General features: G+C 42.1%; 1 protein-coding gene across 1 annotated transcript in view; it reads right to left on the reverse strand.

Moving 5' to 3' along the window:
- Window positions 1–21037, reverse strand: part of ADTRP (androgen dependent TFPI regulating protein) — a gene marked incomplete at both ends in the record, with an annotated part of 34475 nt that extends 13438 nt beyond the window's left edge. Inside the window, 3 exons of the mRNA XM_080339624.1 lie at window positions 11618–11719; window positions 13304–13438; window positions 20885–21037. Coding sequence (XP_080195750.1) covers window positions 11618–11719; window positions 13304–13438; window positions 20885–21037 — 390 coding nt within the window. The remainder of the gene's footprint in view (window positions 1–11617; window positions 11720–13303; window positions 13439–20884) is intronic.
- Between the last annotated feature and the right edge of the window lie 2411 nt (window positions 21038–23448).

Consider the following 23448-nt stretch of genomic DNA (forward strand, 5'->3'; position numbering starts at 1 on the left):
ATGGTGTTCAAGTTTTATTGCTGTATATTTATAGTATCTGTTGCCACAAATACACACAAAATTCTTTAAATGCACAATGAGTTATATACAGCATGCATGAAAACATTCTTTACCTATTTGATTAAGAGGCAGACATCCATTCTTGTCTGCCGCTGCCAAGTGACAGCTCTTGGGAAGCTACATGTGCTCCCTCAGGAGCTGCTGTTAATACTTCACTGTCCCACTACCAAAATAGCCCTTCCACCTCAGTTATCATTTTGCAAAGAGATAGAAAAGATTTACTTAATGTTCCAGTTCCTCTCACTCATTGGCCCTGAAATTTCCTTCTGTTCTGTTTCACAAAGATATTCTTCAGCTGTGCAACCCATTTGGTTGATAGCAGAGGTCTCGTTGTATCAGTACAAGTGATTCCTGGATTCATTTAACCAGAAAAATGTCTTCACTGCACATATATGTAATCCCTGTAAATATCTTTTAGTCAGAAATCTATGTGTTAAGCTGCTTTTAGAATGATTAAAAGAAAATTTGTTTTCCATAGGTGGTCAATAGTTTGTCTTTTAATAAAACAAAAATGCTCATGCAAGGCAGCAGTGACAGAAAACTTGCAGTTTGTCCTAACTTGTAGTCTTTAGCCTTTTGCAGTGGATCTGTCCATTATGTAAAGTGGATTTAAGTCCTGCTTTTTCATCTGACATCCAGCAGGCTACAAAATTCCTTTGGGATACATGAAATGTCCTTGCTAGTCTTTTCATTAATTTAAACACTTTTAACAACTATAAGCTGGTTGTTTCAGCTGTATTATTGCTGTCCTAAGAGGGATTTAGTAGGAGTGACCTGGTGAAATAATCCTTTGTTGAAGTGAACAGTTTTTAAGTGGGGGTTATTTTATATACTTATTTCCTCAGTTTAGGGCTTTTTGTTCTCAGAGTGAATGTTAAATAAGTACAAGTCAGCAGTACGATGCTGCTTTAATGAAAAAAGTGTGTGGCATTCTGGGATGGTATTAACAGGAATGTTGTGTGTAAAAAAAGACCTGGAAAGTAACTGTGCTGCTCCACTTGAATTAATGAGGCCTTGGCTGGCACTCTGTCTCTGATTTAGGGCACCTCATTTTGACAGGTGCAGATAATTTGAAGCGTGTCCAGAAAAGGACAGCATAAACAGTGAGAAAGTATGAACAAGAAAGCAGTCCAAAGACAGGGGTAGAAATCAGGACTGAATGTGGTGTTGTGTCTGTTGAGAAAAAGAAAATGAGAGGGTATTGAAGTCTTGAGAGGCTGGTACAGTGATGACTGTGATGGGCGAGTTGTCCATGTCTATTGTGGACGGGACCAAGAGTGATTGGTTCACTTTTCCTCAGGAAGATTTAGCTTTATGCTGGTAAACATGCCACAAGGGCAAGTAGGGAAGTGAGCACCTCAGGGAGCAGGGTGAGCCCCTTACAGGAGAAGCCAAGCAAGAAGCTGAGTGTGATTCCGCCAAGCCCCCTCTGGGCATCTCTGATCCAGCCTCAATTTTCCTCTGAACCAGCTGTCGAGGGCTGTGCAGACTCCAGAGCTGGTGCAAGTAGATGTATCCAGAAGCAGAGGATGAAAGCATGGAGAAATGGGGGCTCTCCTGACAGGGGCAAGCTGTCATGACTAAGATCACCAACTTCTCCACTCGCTTAGCCAACTCCCTCTCTTTCTCAGTTCATACACCTTTGCGCTACCTTACAGTAAGTGAACCCTACAGGAAAGGGGAAAGATGAGAAAAAAAAAACAAACACTTTGCATCTCATTTGCAATTTCTCATTTGTTTCACAGCGGGGAGAGGCATCGCACTGGGTGACGACCGGAGGGACCCCGCAGCAGCACATCAGCAATGTGCGACCAGCATGATAAAGTCACGGGGAGCAGCAAGCTGGGTGCAACAAGGAGGAGCTCACTGCTCTGACACATGCGTTGGCACTGCGGATGAGTGGCAAACTGGTAGGGGTTGCGAAAGACAGTTGGGAACTCAAAGTTTTCTTCTGTGATGATTTTTAAAATGTTGATTTCCATAACTAGTAATTTTTTGGTGGGGATCTCCAATTATGGAGGAATTAGAGAAAATAGTTGGTGGCCTCTACATCAAAATAAATTTGAAAGTCACTGGTAAAACTGGGAAATTTGGCTGCTTACTGAAGTAGCCAAGAGTTTAGTGGAAGGGGTGGATTCAATTTTCTGCTCTGCCTGATTTGCAGGGGCTTTGAGCAGAGTTTCTCAGTACCTGGAAGAGTGTTTCCATCTCCAAGAGCAACAAAAGCATTCAGGAGTGGAGCTGTCTGCCTCTTGTTTTATGAACAGTTTGTTAAAGGTTTTTGATGTATCCTGATTTGGGGGGAAAAAAAAAAAAAAAAAAAAAAGAGAGAGAGAGAGAAAACAAAAAGAAAGAAATTTGTTGTAGCATAGGAAAGCTGCTTTCTTCCCAAGTCACAGAATCACAGAATGTCAGGGATTGGAAGGGACCTTGGAAGATCATCTAGTCCAGTCCCCCTGCCGGAGCAGGAACACCCAGATGAGGTTACACAGGAATGTGTCCAGGCAGGTTTTGAATGTCTCCAGAGCAGGAGACTCCACAACCTCCCTGGGCAGCCTGTTCCAGGGCTCCGTCACCCTCGCTGTGAAGAAATTTCTTCTCATATTTAAGTGGAACCTCTTGTGTTCCAGTTTGACCCCATTATCTCTTGTCCTATCATTGGTTGTCACCGAGAAGAGCCTGTCTCCATCCTCGTGACACTCACCCTAAGTCCAATGTTGACACTGGCACATGACTTAGAGTGTGTGCTGTGTCTTCTGTATAAATAATTGTATCTCTTAAAAAATATTTTGCCATATGTTAATCCAATTTTATTTATTAACAGATTATTAGCTTATTCCTAGTTAAAGAGATCCACTGTATATATTAAATAGACACGATTTTTGTAGGGCCATTTAAACTTGCCATGCAAATGCCTTCTTGAGACAGGTTTCTACAACAATTTTCAGCTAATTCATCCATACCCAGGATGAAATTTTTTTTCCTTTTTGGATATAAAACTTCTGTTGTTCCCCCCCTGCCACACACACACACTTCCTTCTCATGTACTCATACACCCCCCAGCCCAATAAACACATGGGAAAGTCTTCCCTTGCACTTCTGCTATCCTGGAGTCTGCTGGTGACTTCACACATCTCTGCCGAGCCCAGTTTGTCCATTAACGGTAAAATCACAGTGGGATTTCTATCAAATAATTGATTGTGTTTATGAGAGCAGATGCGTATTTATACAGCAGACACCAGAGGAATGTGTGGTTGGCTCCAGGGTGCAAAGCCTGCCCTTCGCCTACAACACGCCACTGGCTTTCCAAGTGATTTCCCTCTCACAGCCGATAGACGTTGACTTTGGCAGCATCGTTAGTGATAGACCATATATCATGGTTAATCACATCTACTTTAAAGACTTCTCATATCCTTCTCAATAAAAAAAGATGTATTTTCTCATTCAAGTTATTTTTATCATAGGTCTCCAGTGCATGGTCATTAAATATACTTTCAACAGTATTTAGCTGTGCTTTATATGGGTAAACTGATGTATGTCTGAAGAGTGCAGTATTTGTATGAGAACAAAACAAAATATATAGCTTTGCCTCTTGCCTTAAAGAAAACTTAATAATTAAACTCAGATTGACACAGATCAAAACATTGGCAAAAATTGCTGGAAACAGTGACTCATTTTTTATTTCAATTAACAGTTTCTGAGTTTCACATGTAAACAGTGAAACTGTCAAAAATAATTATCACAGAGGGAGAAAAACCCTATTTCACTCCAAGGTAAGGAAAACAGGCTAAAACAATAGCTGTGGGTACTGATCAAGCCATCAATGAACTGAACTGAATCAGAGAGTTTTTTGCTTCTCTTGGCGGGAATCTTGTTAGTACTTATTTTTATGTTCTTTGAAATATTAATATATTTACTTGTCTAACAACCTCTGTTTGTTGAGAAAAGCTTTCAGCTTACAAATTTTGTAAGGACAAAAGTATTTTAAATTCCTTTAAAAAAATATATGTATTTGTACAGAGGAAACATAAGTTATGGAACTTTCAAAATTATCAGAGACATTTTGTTAACTAATCACACTTATAATCTGAATTCTGTTTCCAAACATTTGATTTAAAAATCCTCTGTGGCTCTTTTTGGCACGTGTTAAGATTTTTAAGTTGGATTAGATTTCTTTGGGTTTTTTTCCTGACAAACCCAGGTGAATCTGAACTAGTCGTAAAACTGCAAAATTCCTTTTGTTGCTTGTAAACTTTGGAATATGTATGAAGGGGAAAAAAAGGTTTCTTAAATGTATGATGAACTTTATCGGAAATACTGGCATGATAACTCACCTCCTGCAGAGCAAATGACATTGTAACATTCTCCTGCTCCTGTAATTTTTGTTTCCTACCCTGTGTTGTATGTTGTTTCCCAGGATGCATTTCAGGTTCATGAGTTTAAACTGAGATATATAGTCCTCTCTGCATATTATTTCCACTGATTGGTAAGACCACATGGAGTTTCTACATCCCGTATATGTTATTTTGAATCATTTGTGAACTTGTTCATCATTACAGCCTCAGTTTGCTGTTGAGGACGTAAGTAGGAGCAAGTTTCCAAGGGCTGAGGAGGCAGAGTTGGGTCAAGTCTGTGCTCAGCTGCAGGCTCCAGCCTGGGCTGTTTTAAGCCTATGAATAATCTCCCCAGAGATGCTGAGATCACTCCCAGGCCTAACGCGTGCGTGGCAGATTGACTCAGTTTGACCCCGTTTGACTCCGGAGTGAAGGAAATGATGCCTCGGTTGACCATGGCTGTTTGTTTCTCATTTGTCTGCATTTACATACCCTCCTTGTCTGCTTTCCATTAACATGTGGGACTTCAGTGGCATTTTTTTCACAAACATTTACCACTGGCCAAACTAAACTCCACGGGGCACAGTTGGACACCATCAAGTGCTTTTGAGAAACTGCCCGTGATTTCTCCTTTCAGACAAATTCCCCACAGAGCTTGTGTGCTGACAGCAACTCGTGGCTGATACCCATGCTTGTATCTTCTCTGGCGGTATGTTACTGCAAGGAAAACGCAATAACCCACTTTGGTGCTGTCTTTTGAGGCTCATGAAGCCAGTGTTCATTGGTTGACCCTTGAGATATTTGCTCAGTTATTCAGCTCTTTGTTGGGAAATGTCCTCTTGTCTATGGAAATTTCCTTGGGTTGAATGCTTTTATAAACAATTACAGCCTGTGCTATCTGAGAGTAATAAAACTAAATGGCTTCCTGTCACCATAACCTCTATTTAGTTTTATACTCCTCATAATTTTCTGAATCTCTGTATGCTCTCTCCTTTCTTGGCTTTGATTTGGAACAAATTCCCTCTTTTTATTTATTATGCTATGATACTGCCTTCATTCAAATGCCTCATTTAAAATTTTCTTTTGTGATCTGTCCTTACACATTTTTTTCCTCTCTTAACATCTGGGGGTTTTTTAGGGTGGGAGGGGCTTAAGCATAATTGTTCATTTAATTTCTTTAACTAGTATGTTGCCTTGATTTAAATACTCAGTTGAAGAAATAATTCTCTCTCAGAGTTACTACCTGTCTTTTATATTCCCAGCCATTAGTGTATTTTCAGAGCACCACAGGTTTATTTCACGGACTGAGCGGGAGGCACAAGGAGTCCTGTTACTGAGCGGGTGTGGGGACAAATTAGTCAGGAAGCTATTGCTCAATTTAACTCCAACCACCCTCCTCTCTGAACTGTCAGCTAATATCTGTTTCTGCCCTTTCCAGGTCTATTCATGCTCAGCTGAAAAGCAAAAAAATTTTTTCTGCTTTTTCTGAAACACGTAGGCAGTTTGGGAGTGTTACTGTGAAAATGGATGAAACATCAAACCAGTTGTGTGATCAAAGGTGAAAGAGCTTCAGAGATAACATTTCCTGCATGTATGCACACATTTTTGGAAATAAGACCCTGGCTAAATATCCTATTTCTTACTAGCAAATGTTTTGTCTCCATGTCAGTGCCAGAATTTTAATTGCATTTCTCCCTGACATAAGATACGTAGTCTAAGGAGCTGATGTTGCACTGCAGCTGGAAGTTGATATGAGACTGCAGTGACACATCCTTTGCTGTGGGATATTTGTCTCCAGCTGTTCCTTGGCAGCCTGGGCTCGGAGACTGCACCTGTGTGTGCCAGGGTAGCGGCAGCCCAGGAGGATCCCCTGCCGTAACATTTGCCTGTGAAACACATACTTTCTCCTTGGGGAAATAGGCTTATGTCAACAAAAACGGAAACTTAAATATATATATAAATATATAAATAAATAAATATAGATATTAAAATAGATATATATATTTTTTATATATATTAAAAAAAATATATTTGTTTAATATATATATATATATATGTAGTGCTGGGAAAAGCCTAAGCACCTTTTCTCTTAAATCTGCGAGGTGATTAATTTTGTGTGCCATACCCCTCACACACACACACACACACACACATTCTTCTTCTTTACCAAAGCTGGAAGTAGTTGGAAGGTTATGAATGTCCATAGTTGCCAGACAGCTTAAAACTGAGATACTGTGAAATGCAAAGAAATGGAAATATTTCTCTCAAATAAATATGTAGGAATGATTAAATACCAATTGAAAGGAGAATCCTTTCACAGTATCACAGTATCACAGTATGTTTGGGATTGGAAGGGACTTCAAAAGATCATCTAGTTCAATCCCCCTGCTGAAGCAGGAACGCCTAGGTGAGGTCGCACAGGAACATGTCCAGGTGGGTCTTGAATGTCTCCAGAGAAGGAGACTCCACAACCTCCCTGGGCAGCCTGTTCCAGTGCTCTGTCACCCTTACTGAGAAGTTTTTTCTCAAATTTAAGTGGAACCTCTTGTGTTCCAGCTTGATCCCATTACCCCTTGTCCTATCATTGTTTGCCACCGAGAAGACCCTGGCTCCATCCTCGTGGCACTCACCCTTTATAAACATTAATAAGGTCACCCCTCAGTCTTCTCTTCTCCAAACTAAAGAGACCCAGCTCCCTCAGCCTTTCCTCATAAGGGAGATGCTCCACTCCCTTCATCATCTTTGTTGCCCTACGCTGGACCCTCTCCAGCAGTTCCCTGTCCTTCTTGAACTGAGGGGCCCAGAACTGGACACAATATTCCAGATGGGGTCTCACCAGGGCAGAGTAGAGGGGAAGGAGGACCTCTGTTGATCTACTAACCACCCCCCTTGTAATACACCCCAGGATGCCATTGGCCTTCCTGGCCACAAGGGCACAGTGCTGGCTCATGGTCATCCTGTTGTCCACCAGGACCCCCAGGTCCCTTTCCCCTACACTGCTCTCTAATACGTAATTTCCTAACCTACACTGGAACCTGGGGTTGTTCCTGCCCAGATGCAGGACTCTACACTTTTCCTTGTTAAATTTCATTAGGTTATTCCCCGCCCAACTCTCCAGCCTGTCTAGGTCTCGCTGGATGGCAGCACAGCACTCTGGCGTGTCAGCCACTCCTCCCAGCTTCGTGTCATCAGCAAACTTGCTGATAGTGCACTCTATTCCCTCGCCTAAATCGTTAATGAATGTATTGAATAATATTGGCTCCAGTACAGACCCCTGAGGCACTCCACTAGGTACTGGCCTCCAACTAGACTCCGCACCATTGACTACCACTCTCTGGCTTCTCTCCTTAAGCCAGTTTGAGATGGTCAAAGATGAACCTCATGTGGTTCTTGTATACACATCTGGAGCAGGACTCCAGTTAGAATGGCCTGGACAAGCGGGTTCTGCTCCACATGTTGATTTTGCACCTTCTTGATTGGTTAGTGTTGCAGCAGCTTCCTAAAAGATCTGTAGGAAGATATAATCCTTCACACAGATGTCCTCATGTAGGAGTAAGAGTGACTTGTGTTCACATAACTTATTTTCTTTTCCAAATGGGAGTAAATCACACTGATCCAAAATAACATTTCTGTTGACATAGTTGTGTCCACACCAGGGAAGGTAACGGTTTAGCTGGGTGGGTATAACACAAGCAGCTTGCAGACACAAACAAACTCCATGATGAGAGAGAACGTGACAAGTCTTGCTGGTGTTCTTACCATGAGCGCATGGTGGCTTGCTTCGGTGAAGGAAAATTACTCGTATGCACCCAGGTTGTTCTTTCACTCCCCTGTATTTTCCTTTTACATTCAGTTGCTGCTTAGCTACACTGGGGCCAAGTGCAAAGGAGCTTGAGAGGCTCAGGCCATGTTGGGGGATCTGTTGTCATCTTCACTGAAAATGTTAGGTAAGAAGTTTTTCTTCTGTGCCTCGATTTACCATCACTCCTTATTATTCTTAGTTATTTAGCTTACAAGATCTTCAGAACACGTACAGTTCGTAACTATGCATCATTAAAGTGCCTAGGAGATTAAAATGCTGATTTTTATCAAGATGAGAGGGTAACATGACTACAGAATAAATTAGGAAAAGAGACAGGAAAAGAGATGTCTAAACTAAACTTAGTTGCAGCCTGAAAATAAAGAAAAGCATTCTTTTTGGAAAAAAAGAAAAAAAGAAAAAAAAAAAAAGATTGCTCTTTACAACACCTGTGTCTTATAGACTGAAAATATTACCTTCCTTTACAAAAAGGCAATTGTACCGTTACCACTTTTGGGAACACATCTGGCCAATGTAGATGTGTATCTTTTCTTTTGTTATAAATTGCAATGGTTTTGAATGATCTCTTTTGACCCACCATTGCCCCTCTTTGTTTAGCATTCAGTTCTGTCAGGACCTTCAAAATGTAGTGTTCCCTTATACTGCCACTAAGTTGAATAATACATGCATATTCTTTAATCCAAGCTGTCTCAAGCAGTTAGTTGCCTTCTGGAGACTATCCAGACGTTTCTTGAAAAGAGATGACTAGGAAAGAAAGAAACAATTTCACTTGATGAACTGACCAGCATATCTTTTGTCTCAGTCATCTTTCACTTAGAAAATCTTGTTCAAATAAAAAAATTGTGCTTGAGACATGAGCAGGTTGTTTGGTTTTTGTGTGTTTTGTTTTGGTTTTGAGCCTCATGAGGCTCAAAGCTTTACAAAGGTGGTAAAATATAATTATCCCAGACAAACAGGAGTAGAAACTGAGTCACAGTCCTTGGGTTAAACTTAGTAGAAAAGCAAAGAGGGAAACCGTGGTACTCTGGAGTATTTGGCCTCCTTCTAATACTAGCAAGATTCCTTTCTGCATAGCCATCCTTTCTGCAAAACAGAAAATGTTTCTGCTCAGGGTACAAAAGCATGCCTAAAATGTAATGCTCTCTGTACAACTCTGGGTTACCAGGTGGGCAACAACACTTCCCCACTGTAAGAGCACTGAATGTGAGAAAAATAAATGGCTAGTTCATTTTTGCAAGGAAGGTGCTGCAACATCACTGTGAATTCAAGGAGCTTGGTATTCCTGAAGTGTTTTTGCAGGATTATTTTTTAGGTTCACTCTTTAGTTGCATAACAACATATGCTTTCCCTATTTACAATGTTAAAATAGACCAAGGTAAAAAAAAAAATACTCCCACTGCAAATGATATGTCACTGACATCTACTACTGATACACCGATGTCTTTTTCCACCAAAGCCAGCTAGATACTGCCTCAATCTGCCATGAAATACCTGTAAGCTCAGAGCCATAAAGTGTAGCAATGTGCAAAGAAATGAACCCAAAGAAAAAGCATCTGCTTGACAATCAGAACCTGGAGATTGTCCCTTAAAGTGTTGGTAGCTCCCCGGATCTCCCTAGTGTTTCCAGCAGATATTTAGGGTTGGAAGGAAGAAATGCTTCAGCTAAGCCTGAAGGCACTTGTTGGAAGGTGTCCCAAAACGTGGAGATTGTCACTAGCGGGGATCAGTCTTTTTTGGTGGCAGATGTTTTATGCTCAACAGTGACTGGAAGGAAAATTTGCCACCCAGCAACTGTCAAACGCAAGATGTCTGCAGTACGTTAAGAGCTTTAGAAATAAAATACTAGGTTGTGATAGAGGTTTGCTTTATGTGAAGTTACTCTCTCGTCAAAATAATTTTGAGGAAGAATTGTTTTCCTTTTTTAACACCTGTTTTTGACATTTCTGAAATGGAAAAGCTTTTTGTTGTTGTCAGAATGACTCTGTTATGAAATGTAGATGTAGGTAGAGTAAGAAAGAAGTTCTAACAAATACATTTGAGGGATTCCTGCAAAGAGCTCTAGCACATGAAATAAAAATGTACATTCTAGCACCTCTCAACCTTCCCATATCATAAACAAATGTGTAAATGGAAAGGGCAAATTCTCAGCTGTGCGCCAGGATTAAAACAAGTAGCAAAGCCTATCTCCTCTCAGCTCCACCCTGAGCCCTCCCATTCCCCAGCACTTCCACTACTGTTAAACTTCAACCAGTCACCCATCCCAAATCCTGGCCTTGAAACCAGCATGGTGCTGAGGACACCAAGAACATTTCTTTTTGGTGGACCGTGGTTTTGAAAGAGAGTGGTGCCCATTTGCATTCATGTGGAGGTTTGGACAGCCACCAAAGGGCCTTGGTGGAGATGGCTTGGTCGGCAGAGAGAGGGTGATAGGTTAAAAGTGCACGATGGCTGCAGTTCATCACTAGGATATCAGTAATGCAGACATGCCTGTATGTGTTTGGATTCCAGGCACACGTATCTGAATACACAGAGCTAAATCAGGGCTGCTGCTCAAAACCTTTATCAAATGTCCTCAGCCAGAAACCCTGAAGCCTCCTGCATTTATCTTCACCACGCAGCGGAACTGCTGCAGTGGGTTGCAAAGCATTGTACTTAAGAAATGAAGTCTGGAGAGAAATGAGTCTTCTGTGCAATTATTTCATACTTTCTGGCTCCTCTGATTCAGTCTAGTGCTGAACCTCTCCCTTCTCTCCCCCTTCCCATTTGCCCCACGAGGCCTCCCTGACCTTATAATCCACCCACGGTTTCCATGTTACTGTCAGCCTCCTTACACTTGACTGATGAGAAATATGTGATTATTCAACACATCATAAAAACAGCCAGAGCAAATGAAGGAGAAATCTGGAAAGTATTTATAGAAAATCTGTAAACAATCATTGCAATTCAGCTATTCAAAGCTGTGCACACATTAGCTTATTAGCTGTTGAGCTGTCAGATGTTCTTTGGTTCTTTCACCTTTGTTAAAAATTAGGAACTGCTTTGTTAAACTCTCAGCCATTTTGTATTTCGTACATTTCTGTTTGCAGAAACAATTTATTATTTGAGCCACAATAACTGATGTTTTTTTTCCCCCTATGACTGCACATCATTTCATTGACTTCAGAGGTTTGACAAGCATCAATTCACTGACATTCCTTGTGTGCTAAAAAGGTTTCTTGAGGTGACTTCAAGCACATGCATCTGTTTGCTGTGTACAGGCCAACATCAAATTTGGAGAAGTAGGAAGGAGGAGGTGAGAAAGAAGAAGCCATGAAATTCTTCTGAAAAGCGACACAATGCAATGGAGAGACATGTGTTGCGAAGTCACTCTTCTCTGTGAGAGGCAGGGGTGTTTCTTACTCACCATAGCATGATTTAACCAGAGCGGGATGACTCCATCAAGGCTTTTGGGGTAAACCAGCTCTCGATTGTAGGTATACAGTATCCAAAAGGATATAGACACAAACTGGAACCAAAATACAAAATGAAAGAAATTTCAAAATGGAAGACAAACATAACTGATGGGATTTGGCTAGTGCCTTCATTTCTGAGAAGGCAAAACGTCTCCTACATGGAAAGTGGTGATACCGCATGATAAACTCACGTATCTCACATGTTACAACATAAAGAAAGGAATTTACTCTGAGGTGCAGTTTTCTGTGTTGATACTGTGAGGAAAAACCTCCTTTATAAACTGCCAACACTGACGTTTTCTGTGGAATACTGATTAGCTTTAAACTTCCCCCCCCTCCCCACCCCCCTTTGCAGATGGGATCTTTTGGTGGTCCAGAAGTATTCCTTATTCCTCCAGGGATTGGCTGTCAAACCACAGCACTAGTTCTGCTCAGTAACAAAGTAAAAACAGATCTTGGTAAGAAAGTTCACCTAAAACTTATCCTTATCTTCCCAATTGATAAGCTTAATTCCTAAACTGCAGGTGCAAGCTGCACTGTGGGCATCCATTTTTATCCCAACAGAATTTACAGTGGGAGAACTTAACTGGAGGAAATGAACCCTGGTATTGGTTACTGACACATGGAAACTGATTTGAACTTTTTTGTCCTGGCTTCATATTACAGTATCACAGTATCACGGTATGTTTGGGATTGGAAGGGACCTCAAAAGATCATCCAGTCCAATCCCCCTGCTGGAGCAGGAACGCCTAGGTGAGGTCGCACAGGAACATGTCCAGGCGGGTTTTTGAGCACACTTTGTGCTTGGGGTCGGAAATCAAGGGTGTGAGATCCTGGAAGAATCAGACTAACCTGTGCCTCTGTCCTGCGGGCACGGTGAGGATGCCTGGGGGGGACGTGACAACAGCATGATGAATACTGCTGTGCAGGGAAGATAAATTAGGCAGTCATTCTGTCTCCATCCCTGCCAGGACATTTTTTAGTGAACCAGCTGGCTGGGCTGCTTGTGGACCAGATTTAAGCAGCGCTTCTCAGCTCTTCGATATTCAGAGGCGGCTGTAGGCTTCAAGTACATGGAGCAGCACCTTCATGTGTAAGTATCCCATCAGTTCCCGTTCAGCCCACAGCATTTCAATAAACAGTATTGTCTCTGAGGGAGTAGGTGGTTTGTGGTGAAGCGGATGTTAGCTGTCGCTATAATTGTTGTCCTGCAAATATGTTTCTCTCCAGCACTTATTTAAAGCTACACTGGAATCAGACAAGGAGATGTGAGATTTTGCTTCCTCTTAGGTACCCTCTCATGTCCCCCTGGCCCATGCTGCCCTTTAGAGAAATGCCCTAAGTCGACAAATCCACAGCTATTTGGACCATGAGATTAACAGAGAGGTGACACCTCATTCATCCTTTGGGGTCAATCTGTGTTCACTTGGGGACAGCAACCCTAAAGTTCATGCAAGAGGCTTTGCTTTCAACCATGACAGGCTCAGCAATGTTTCTTCTTCTAAATAGTCCAAATCCATTTTCAAATGGTAAGAGAAAGCCTACAGTTTTTACCTATTTTAGACACATGCATGTTATGCTATACACACCCCTAATCATTTATGCAAACATTATTTTTGTGTACAGAGGTTACTTACTGTGGACACTGGGAAAGCCAGGACACTGAAAAGAAGGTCTCTGCTGGAAATTACGCACTTAGCACATCGCAGTTTCTTAATTAGTCTCAACACATCAGCCAGGAAGGACACCCCATAGAAGACAGCCTGCAAAAACTAAAGTAATTACACCTAATGAGGGAAACTCATCCAGCTTTAATTAGCACGTTCCTCAATGAACTCTGCTCTTGCTCTTCAGGGAGCAGTTTTGTTCATGAGCTGCAAACCCACGTGAGGGAAATAGCTGTTGGCTAAATCTTTTTTACTAACTGAAACTGATTAAATAAAGTTGTTTAGGAGATAACTTTAACAGTATCTCACTTAATAGACTAAACAGAGATGTGTGATGTGATTCAGATGGGAGGGTTGGAAGGACATGTTGAAAGCCAGCTCCTTTCACACTTCCTATGGTAATTGTTACGTTCAATATATCGGAGCATGATACGACAAAATATACCAGGAAATGTTTCCTGTAAAGCAATTGCTAGAAAGGTTCTGCCAACAATACAGGGCCTTCTTTCCAGGGACTCACAGTGCAGTTGATCTCAGTGTCAAGTAGCTCAAAATGCTCTAACATGAGAATTATGTGCAGAAGTTATCAAAATTTGATTGCTGAACTTGGAGGGATTCAAGAAAGGGCTTCAAGTGCTTAGAAGCAGAGTTCCTGAGTTCAGTAACTAGAATTGTATAAGTTAAACTATTTATAACTAATGAAATTTGGAGTTGGAGTGGGGTTGGTTACGGTGGTTTGGTTTTGGGGGGTTTTTGCGTGTGTGTGGGGGGGGTTTCTTTGAATCATTTACGAGTAATGAAGGGGGAGTTGTTTAGGAGGATGCTAGGAGGACTTGGTAAAGAACTGGTGCACAATGCACAATAATGCACAATAATGCACAATAATGCACTGTGTACTAAGTGCACAGTGACAAAACAGAATTCTGCAAATTGTGTATAAAATTATCAGAATATTGTGGCTTAAGCCAATATCACTTTTCTGGTTACTCTGTTTTCTCTCCTAACACTACACAGCAGATCAGGTTGAACCAGATTTGTCAGATATAAAAAAGCAAGCCCCAGCAGAAAAATACTTATCCTGCTACCTTCCCTTTGGTACTGAATCTAATTCAATTCTGTTAACTTACAGGATGCCCTCTTCTTTTTAAGGCTAGGTTATCCCAGAGTGATGCAATATGGGCAATTCAGCCTGCTGCACTCCCTGGACCAGCTAGGGATGCTTAAATGGAAAGAGACTGTTACAGCTTTCAAGATGAGATCCTTTTGCCATGATCTTACTCTGAATCAGATGTTTATTTAGAGTGAAAAGTCTGAAGTTGTGGCCAATTACTTCATCAGTTTCTGAAGAGGCTGAGAAGGGTGGTGCTAGGGAGGGGACAGAATTAGTGCAACACTTTTCCATCAGAAATTCCTCTATTATCAAAATATCTGAGGGAAGGAGGGGCCTATGATTTCACCATGCCCATTGTCAAACAAAGGTTTCTGCAAGCTTTAGTTTGCAGAGACTGAGTCTTCCTGGGGAGTGAAATGACCTTAGTTTGTGTGACCCAAAGTATCAGTGCAGTTGTCCACAACCATCCCCATCCATTTGTGGCTTCCAAGCGAGGGGAAAAGACACGTCCTTCCTTCTCTATCCTTGCCACAGTCTGGATGGTCCCCACAGTAGACTGCAGCCTGGTGCCACTGGTGGAATGTCCCCTGTCCTCACACAGACCCACTGTGATGGAGGTGCGGTGGTGCTGACTCAGGCTGGATGACTGGTCCATGGTCACTCAGGACCAGGAATTGGAGGTCATGCACCACTTGGTTCAGCTGCAAAGCCCTATCAAAAGGGTGGCATGAACAGCCACGTTTTTACACACAAAAAAACCAAGCAGCTTCATCAGAACCCACATACAGTTTTGTTCAATTCTGAGGCACCCAAACCAGCTCTTTAAAATGTGATTCTTTTCCCATTATTGCAATTGGCCTCTGTAACTGCGGGCACAATTTCTCAGTAGGGATTCAGCCCTCCAAATCATGGATCTGGTTCAGAGGAGCCTGTACTGCAGTGCAGCAAACCCAAGAACATGTTCAACCCACACATGTGCCTCAACCCTTGGCCTTACCAGGACACCAAAATACAAGTCCTTGAAGAGCTAAAATAAGCCTGGTAATAAACAGAAGCTCTTGTTACACCCTGTAGAGTAAGCAGTAACTTTCTGTAAAAAGCATGAAAAATGAACATGACGGTGGTGACAGTCTGGTGACACATGGTGACTAATAGCCAATCAAGCAATTAGGGAGAGGCCTGGTTCCCAGAGGATGGGGTTATTATTATCTTGTTCATGGTCAGCCTTACATTAATCATGGGCCAGGGGTAGGCTGCTTCTTTCACCCCCCCTTCAAAATTAACTAAAACAAACATTTCTGAAAAGAAACAGTCACAAACCAGCCACATTCTCAGTCTGGTAAATATTCTATCATATGCAGGGGAGGACAATGTTATCTTCTGTATGGAAAATGCTTATCTGAATGTGTAACCTGACCCATTTCTCTGGCTGAACATGGAGAAAAGCAACTCCTAGAGAAGTCTGAACTCTGTCTCAGAAGTTCGGTTTTGCACTGCTCATAGCTCTATCCTCGTCCATCTCTGTGGTTTCAAAGGGGTTTCGGTCAGTTTGGGATTATCCTGTATTTTCAGGAGCAATGGAAGGATAGACAAATAATTTTCAAGCCAGGAAACTGAACCTGGCTAGAACCACTCCTAGCATTTCAGTAACGCTCAGTCTGGCAGGGTGCACTGCCGGTAGACTAGAGTTTACAGGCTTGTTCCTACAAGAAAGGCACATCCAAATCTTGCAGCCCTTTACTAATGGGAAAATGTTGACATAAAAAAATTTAAAAATAATAATAAAAAAATAGTCAAATTATTCCAGATGTTCTGTGAATTTCCCAAACAGCAGTGCTGGCACTCACAAATCCATTGCAGCCACTCATGGAATATAAATCCACTGGCTGTAAATAAAGAGGATCCCCTAAAGTATTCCCACACGAACAGAAGGAAGACTGGAAGCATTCAGAAAGCTAACAATCAACCCAAAAGGGAGAGTATGGATGTGATTATCCCTGTTGGAGGGATGCTGCTTTCCTCCCTAGGCCCTGCAGAGCTCCATGGCACTAGGTGCTGAAGAAATACTTAATTTGGCCAGACAAGTTTTCCAAGCTGAGAGTCATAGTGACAAAAACAAACCTTAATTTTTATCTGCTGCAGTGATCAAAGGGGTGTTTCTGTTTGACCTGACATGATTTACTTTCACATATAAGATCTATCCATATGTGTATATTGAAATCTCTAACTACTACAAATAAAACAGGCTCCAAGCTCTTCCCTTAAGGGGAAATAAATCCAATATTCTGAGTAGGCTATTAGACATAACAGTCAACATTTAGTGCAGACATGCAGCCATTCACATGATAACAAACTGGATAATAGATATACTAAATACTGGGTCTTTTTTTTTAAGTAAATAAAAAACAGCTTTCGGAAGAATTGAAAATATTTCAATTATGAGAGACAAAAGCATAAGGAATAAACTGGGACAGGAATGCAATTAATAGTTTTTAAAGGTGCAGTGTTATTGTTATACAGTGATTTACTAATAGATTTAGAGTAGTGAACAGATTTGTATGAGCTCTGATATTCAGGCCAGGAATGATTCAGCTTGTACTGTTTTGTGTCATAGACAAATGAATATAAAACCATTTCTATCTGTCATTTCTGCTTGTTCAATAATTGGTCAATGAACTCCTTTGATCCAAAACCCACTTATCTTTTTTTTTTTTCTCCCTACAAAAAAATATTTCCTTTCTGAATCCTGATTGATATGATCATTAACTAGAAAAATGAATCTGAAGTAACATCAGGGCTGTAGCTCTCTGGGGAGAACTGCGTGACTAGTGAGGAATTGAATGAGGTGCTAAAAGAGGGTCATATCTAGAAGAAATTCTTCCAGCATCCCTCCAGCAGAGTTAGGAGTCAAACTGCATTTCCATCCCCTGGAAAATGTCACGTTTCCCAGTATTTCCATTTCAGATCAGAGCGAACTGGCCACGGCAGATTTCTGCAAAAAGACATTTTAAAATCCAATTCCAAACAGCTAAGAGGAATTTTGAGGGAGAGGACTTTCCAAGCGATTCAGGTGGCCAGTGCCAGCAGCCAGGCAGTCACAGCCTGGCAGGAGACAGGCAGAAGATTTGGACAAGCTTTCTGTGTGCCTGGCTCTGAGATAAGCCTTCAAGGCATGGCCTAAGGGGAACCTTTTTCCCCACTCTTCTTCCTGGGACCATATTTCCCTGCATCCCGAGGTGTTTCCTGAGACTACTTCCAAAAGACTCAGAAATGAAACACATCAGGTGTGCACCTGATAGACCACCCTCTGGTTGACAGCCATCTCTTTTTCCTTGAGGTCCCTCAGCTGCAACAGGGAGTGTTTTAATGCCAAATCATGGGACAAGTATTCTAGGTCCTGCAGAACCCCACAGGGAGCTCCACACTTCCTGAGTCCTATTGTCTTCTCACCCTCTTCCTACGTTATAGCATGTCTCAGAGAACTTTTGTCACTTGGAGATACCCACAAACGCCATCCAGATCAATGGGAGAAGGGAGGATGAGGGCATTTCTCTCCCTGAGCCCTTTTCTCTTTTTGGCAATCCTGTAGAAGAAGGACTACTGGCCATGAAGGAATGATTTTGTGCATCTTGCCCCATTGTCACATTTTCTGCATGAGAGACAGGTAACATCAGGCCAGACCATCTCCCTGTTGGCTGACAGCTCTGTTTTAGCATCAGGATCAGATTAATAAGTGGCTAAAACATGGGAGACAAAGGACTAGTATAGTGGAGCAAGGGTCCCTGCTCACAGAGATTTAATGAGACCTGACCTGTTAAGCAGATCTGCAAATGAGCTGCAAAAGGAGTGAACATGGAGGTGGAAAAGCTTTGTAATTTTTCTTTTTTTTTTTTTCTTTCAAGGCAAAGCCTGTCTGCAAAATTGCTGAAGAGTCTTAGGATACTGAGTGCCTGAGAGATCAAATAGCAGGTGAAAATCCATGTGGATAAGTGCAATGTAATGCATTTCAGGAAAAAAAAAAAAGCCAACAAAACACAACCAAGAGAATACTGCAATTGTATGTTTTTCAGCAGTGAGTTCTAAACTATCACCATCCAGGAAAGAAATGTTGGACTTGCTGTGGATAGCACGCTCAAACTGCCATCTCCTTGCTTATCAGTAATCAAAAAAGACAAATGGAAAGGTAAGGATTGTTAAGAAGAAATAAACAGACAAGGAAACACCTTTAGGCCACTGTATAAATCCATGCTGTGCTTATAGCTTGACCACTGCAGCCTGCCCTACTTACCCTTTCCTGAAACTACAAAAAACTACTGCAACTACTGCAAAGGGTGACAAGGATGTTTTAATGAAAGAAGCAGCACTTTGTGAAGAGAGATGAAAACAGCTCGGACTTCCAACTTGCAGAAAAGAATAACTGAGGGAAAAATCTGGTAGAGATCCCTAATGAGCAGGAAAAAAAAAAAGTGAACAGGGATGAACAATTAAATTGTAACACAGAAGTAAAGAGACATCCAATTCAGTTGTCAGGAAGCAGCTTTACACCAATAAAATGAACTGCTCTTTCATGCAAGGTGAACTTGCGTTGTGGCGTTCATTGCCACAGGATAGGGAAGGTATCATAAGTATAAAAGGTATGTTTTTCCTTTAGATAGGTGAAGGGAAGGCTTTGATGGGTATTAGCTACTTTGGCCTGGATTCAGGTAAACAGGTATGCCATTGTGAAGGTAGAGCCATAAAAAGTTCGTTTTACACTTATACCTGCTCTTGTCTTGTGCAGCCTTTCCCTGATTATCCACTGCTGGTCACTAACAGAAGCTAGATGCTAATTTCAATGAGTATTTATGCATCCTAAAATATTGGGAGATGAATTACTTGCTTTATCCTCTTGATCTCATGCTTTAGAGCTGTGTTATCTACTGGGTGACAGATCTCATTATAACAGTGCCAGGGGATGGAGATGCTGTTTTACCTGAGGGTATAACTGGTAGTTTAAGGGGCTGGCTTTACCCAAAAACCAAAGGAGAGGAGCAGGGCACACAGGAAACAACTCGCCTGGGACTTGGCTGGTAGAGTTTTAGTCTACTGACATATATTCCATCAGGAGGAACGGAATATCCTCAAGGTTGTTGAACCCTCACCATTTGATTGCTGGTATTTCAGAAAAACTAGTTTTTAAGACCACCACAAAAAGCCTAGGTGTACCAATATGGAGATAACATAGCAACAAATCATACACATGCCATCTAAATACAGTGATGTACGTGCTGTCACCCTTGTGCATCTGGCTTGGCCACTGAGAAGGGTGTTGCGGCTCCCTCAAGCCCAGGCTGTTGTAGCCACCTCACCTGCCATTCATCACCTCTTGGTTGCAAGTATTTCACTAAATCACAGGATGGTTGAGATTGGAATGGACCCAAATTTCCCAACTCCCCAGGGGTCTCCAAAAGCCCCACTTGGAGCTGGGGGGCCTTTAGGCTTCCATTGAACTCCATGGCAGGGTGTCTACTTCTGAAGAATAAAAGTAGAGGTAAAAACACCCCAGGCCAGACCTCCCACTGGTATTTAACTCTGACAGTCACACAGAAGGAACAAAGGGCTACGGAGGTCTCTGTGGTCATCCTTCAGATTAGCAAGTGTCCCTGAAATATGTCCTTTGTAGGAACCCTCTCCACATGCCTGGTCCTTCCACCCCACTGCCACCACCACCACCACGAGCCACTGCTGAACCACTTGGACCATGAATAAGCCTTCTCTCTTGCTTTCATTTTGTTTTCTAACTTCTGAAACCTTAACATATTAGGAGAACCAGAATATATAACGGTCTACATTTTTCTGTGTACTTTTAGGAAATGCAGAGAGCAGTTGATAGCACTGTTAAAACACATGTAATAGTGTCACAAGCTTCTCTCTCTGCAGGCTGGCATTTCTTTCGCCCGTTCTCTAAACTGATTTTTTAACTAAGCATGTACTCCGAACAGCTAAATTAGCACAGTGCTATGCTTTGTTTTACCTTTTCTATAATTTACAGGACTTAAAAGACTATTAAAAAATTGAAGTCAAACTCCAAGCAGCATTATAATGAGTATTGATTTAAGGGTTAGATAATAGGCATCAAACTTGCACATGTCCTGGATAGACATATTCTACCTTTCTGCCCTTCTCCTCACAGATAACTTGCCTCTTTCACAAAGAAACAGCTAGCTTCAGAGTACATTTTTAAAGCCAAGGAGCTTGCCAGCTGATATTCTTTCTGAATAAAACCTGTGAATACATTTTGCAGCATAACCATGGATCCCTGCTTAGTTTGCTCTGGGATATAAACCATTAAAGGAAGCAGTTTAACAGCAGCAAATATACCAGCTGCATATGTCTTGAGGCACAGATGGCAGATAAACAAATAGGCATATTGGTATCACTGTACAACAAGATTTGCTTACCAGATTGAGGACTGTCAAATATTTCCACTGCCCACCATAAAGGAACACTTCAGATGGCTGCTCTTCTGTTCTCACATGCGCGATTGCATAGACGACAAAAAAATACCAGACAAAAACAAGGCAGTGGTACACCGTGAGAGTAGATATTTCCATGCTTTAGTTAAGAGCAAGCGATAATCAGTCCAAAAGCAGCTTTTCTCTTAAGGTTCTCGACCGCTGTGCATGGGAAAGGGCAGGGCAGGAGGGTTTGCTTTGGAACAGACTGGGGACACTTTGCCACTTCGCTCCTGTCGAAAAGAGTATGCACCAGGCTGTGAACTTCGCTTCTGTTTGTTTCCCTTTTCACTGTACGGATAGGCTGTGGGGTGGGAGGGATGAGAAGAATAGGCTTATTCCCCGGATTTAAATGTCTTGCTCAAGATTAGTGAAGATTAGTTGCAGAGTTACATAAGTTTTTTGGGTTTCTTTTTTTTTTTTTTCTTGCAAAAGTGGGGGAAGCTTTGCTACTGATTTTGTATAACAGGCTGTCGTGCTGTGGGTAGCAAGTAAAAACCCGCAGCATTTTATTCCCTCGGAGCTACACATGTAGTCATGTCCCAGCTCATCTTGGGAAGCCTCTGAAACTGTTTATTCCTTGTGCCAAAGGAAAAAGTGGGAAATATAACAGTCTGTGACAGAAAAACAAGTTGATTTGTTGATGGGCTATGGAGGTGGCAAGGAAGCTGAGAGGGTTTGTAGGCAAGGTCCTTGGGGTTGAAAATGACTGTGAGCATTGACATGCTCTTGGTGAGAAAAGGCTCTGCTGCTTTTATGGCACTCCACGCAGCTGGGATCCTTCACAGTCATGCACGGCAGGTCAGCCAAACCCCAAGTGGCTTTGAACCTCCATCAGGGATGGAGATGCGGGGCAGGGGCCTTGGGTGACAAACCCTAAACACTGAGCAGGGTGTCTCACCTACCTGCCATTCACCTTCAGGCAGCCCCTCTTCCCTGGCAGGACATTATCTCACCATCAGGACTGGGGTACAGAAAAGAATGGATACTCATGCAATGACCCTAAAACAAAGGAATCAATAAAGTTTCCATGGAAATGCTCATTTTTCCCTCCCATCCTGCCTCACTGAGCAGCCCTAGTTAGCACTGGAAAATACAGATGGCATTTCCTATTTGGGACAGAGTTTGTGCAATTGCAGTGCTGTCGGCATTAATTGCCACAGGGTCCTTCGTGAGGAGCAGGTACTGTGCCCCAGCCCATGTCTAGACCTTTCCCACACAGGACGGGGTGAGGAGGTGCTGTTCTCTCCCCTGTGGAGGCTGTCTCCATGGGCAGGGATGGGCTTCAGCCAAGCAGATTGCATGAAGTGATTTCTTTTTTTTTTCCTCCCTCTTCTAACAGGCCTACAGGCAGCATTGAGCAATCTGCTGTGTTTTGGTTTGTTTTGGTTTTTCTATTGCATTTTTTTTCCCCCCTGATACTGGACGTAAGGCTCCATGTGGGATGAGTTCCTATGAAGTCAGATAGCAACGTGCATGCGTGTTGGGAAACAGCCCTTGCAATAAGGTACTTCAGTATCCTCCTATGTTTCATTGACTTCTCCCCTAATTCAGATTACCCGCATCCAGATTCCCCAGGAATTCCCGCCATCACAATCCAAAATAAATATTTCTGCCTCACTTAGGAAAAACAAAGATGTAGATTCTTTTCTGGTTGTTTGAGGTTGGAGGAGAAAACTCTTTGCCAGGAAAAAAAGAAAGAGATGGGAGTATGTTTTTTGGACTCTGACATCGCAGCAGAAAAGTTTTCAATTGCCCTTATAGACCTTCTGAGGACAGGCAGTGCTGTCCTGAGCTGGTTCCTCTGCTTCTCCTTGTTAAGACTCATCCCTGTGACAAAAGGCATAGGACTTAGCACTTTTTATTAGTTATTTGCATACCAAAAGCAGCGGGCACTCTGCACTTAACAAGTTATCTTCACACCACTCTTTCTGAGGTTTTGCTATCGTGCAACTTTAAAAATGGGAAGGCATGTGCTTCTCCTCAGTAGGTGCCCAAATGCATGCAAATGAATGTAAATGTATGCAAAATGGCAAGGTATGTATTTTCTTTTCTGGAGAATCTTGGCCAATATGGCTGGGAAGGTGTCAAGTACGGTGACAGTTTTCTGATGTGGACACCTGTCCCACAGACTGAGACCATCTGCTTTGTTTTCCCATATACAAGAAGCAAACTACATATCCTTCAGTCTAGATAAGGAATGAAGTTCAGATGTAGAAAAGTGGTAAAAAAAGGATGAGTGCCAGATAGGATCTGAAGTCTAACACCCCACACTTCATGAAGACTTCATGAAGTCTTTCGTATTTCACTTCAGTGAGCAAATACACTGGAAAGGCCATATCTTATGCCTTCTCTTCATGGGTATGGAGAACATCTGCTCAAGGTTCAGTGGAACAAGAAATTCAGCTCTAAATTTTTTTGCGGGGGGTGAAGAGGAGGAAGAAAGAAGGAGCACACTAGGGCACAAGCAGATGCACTGCTGAAGATCAGAGGAGGCTCAGAGGTGACCT

Source organism: Nesoenas mayeri (genome assembly GCF_963082525.1).
Source record: "Nesoenas mayeri genome assembly, chromosome: 2".
Taxonomy (NCBI): Eukaryota; Metazoa; Chordata; class Aves; order Columbiformes; family Columbidae; genus Nesoenas; species Nesoenas mayeri.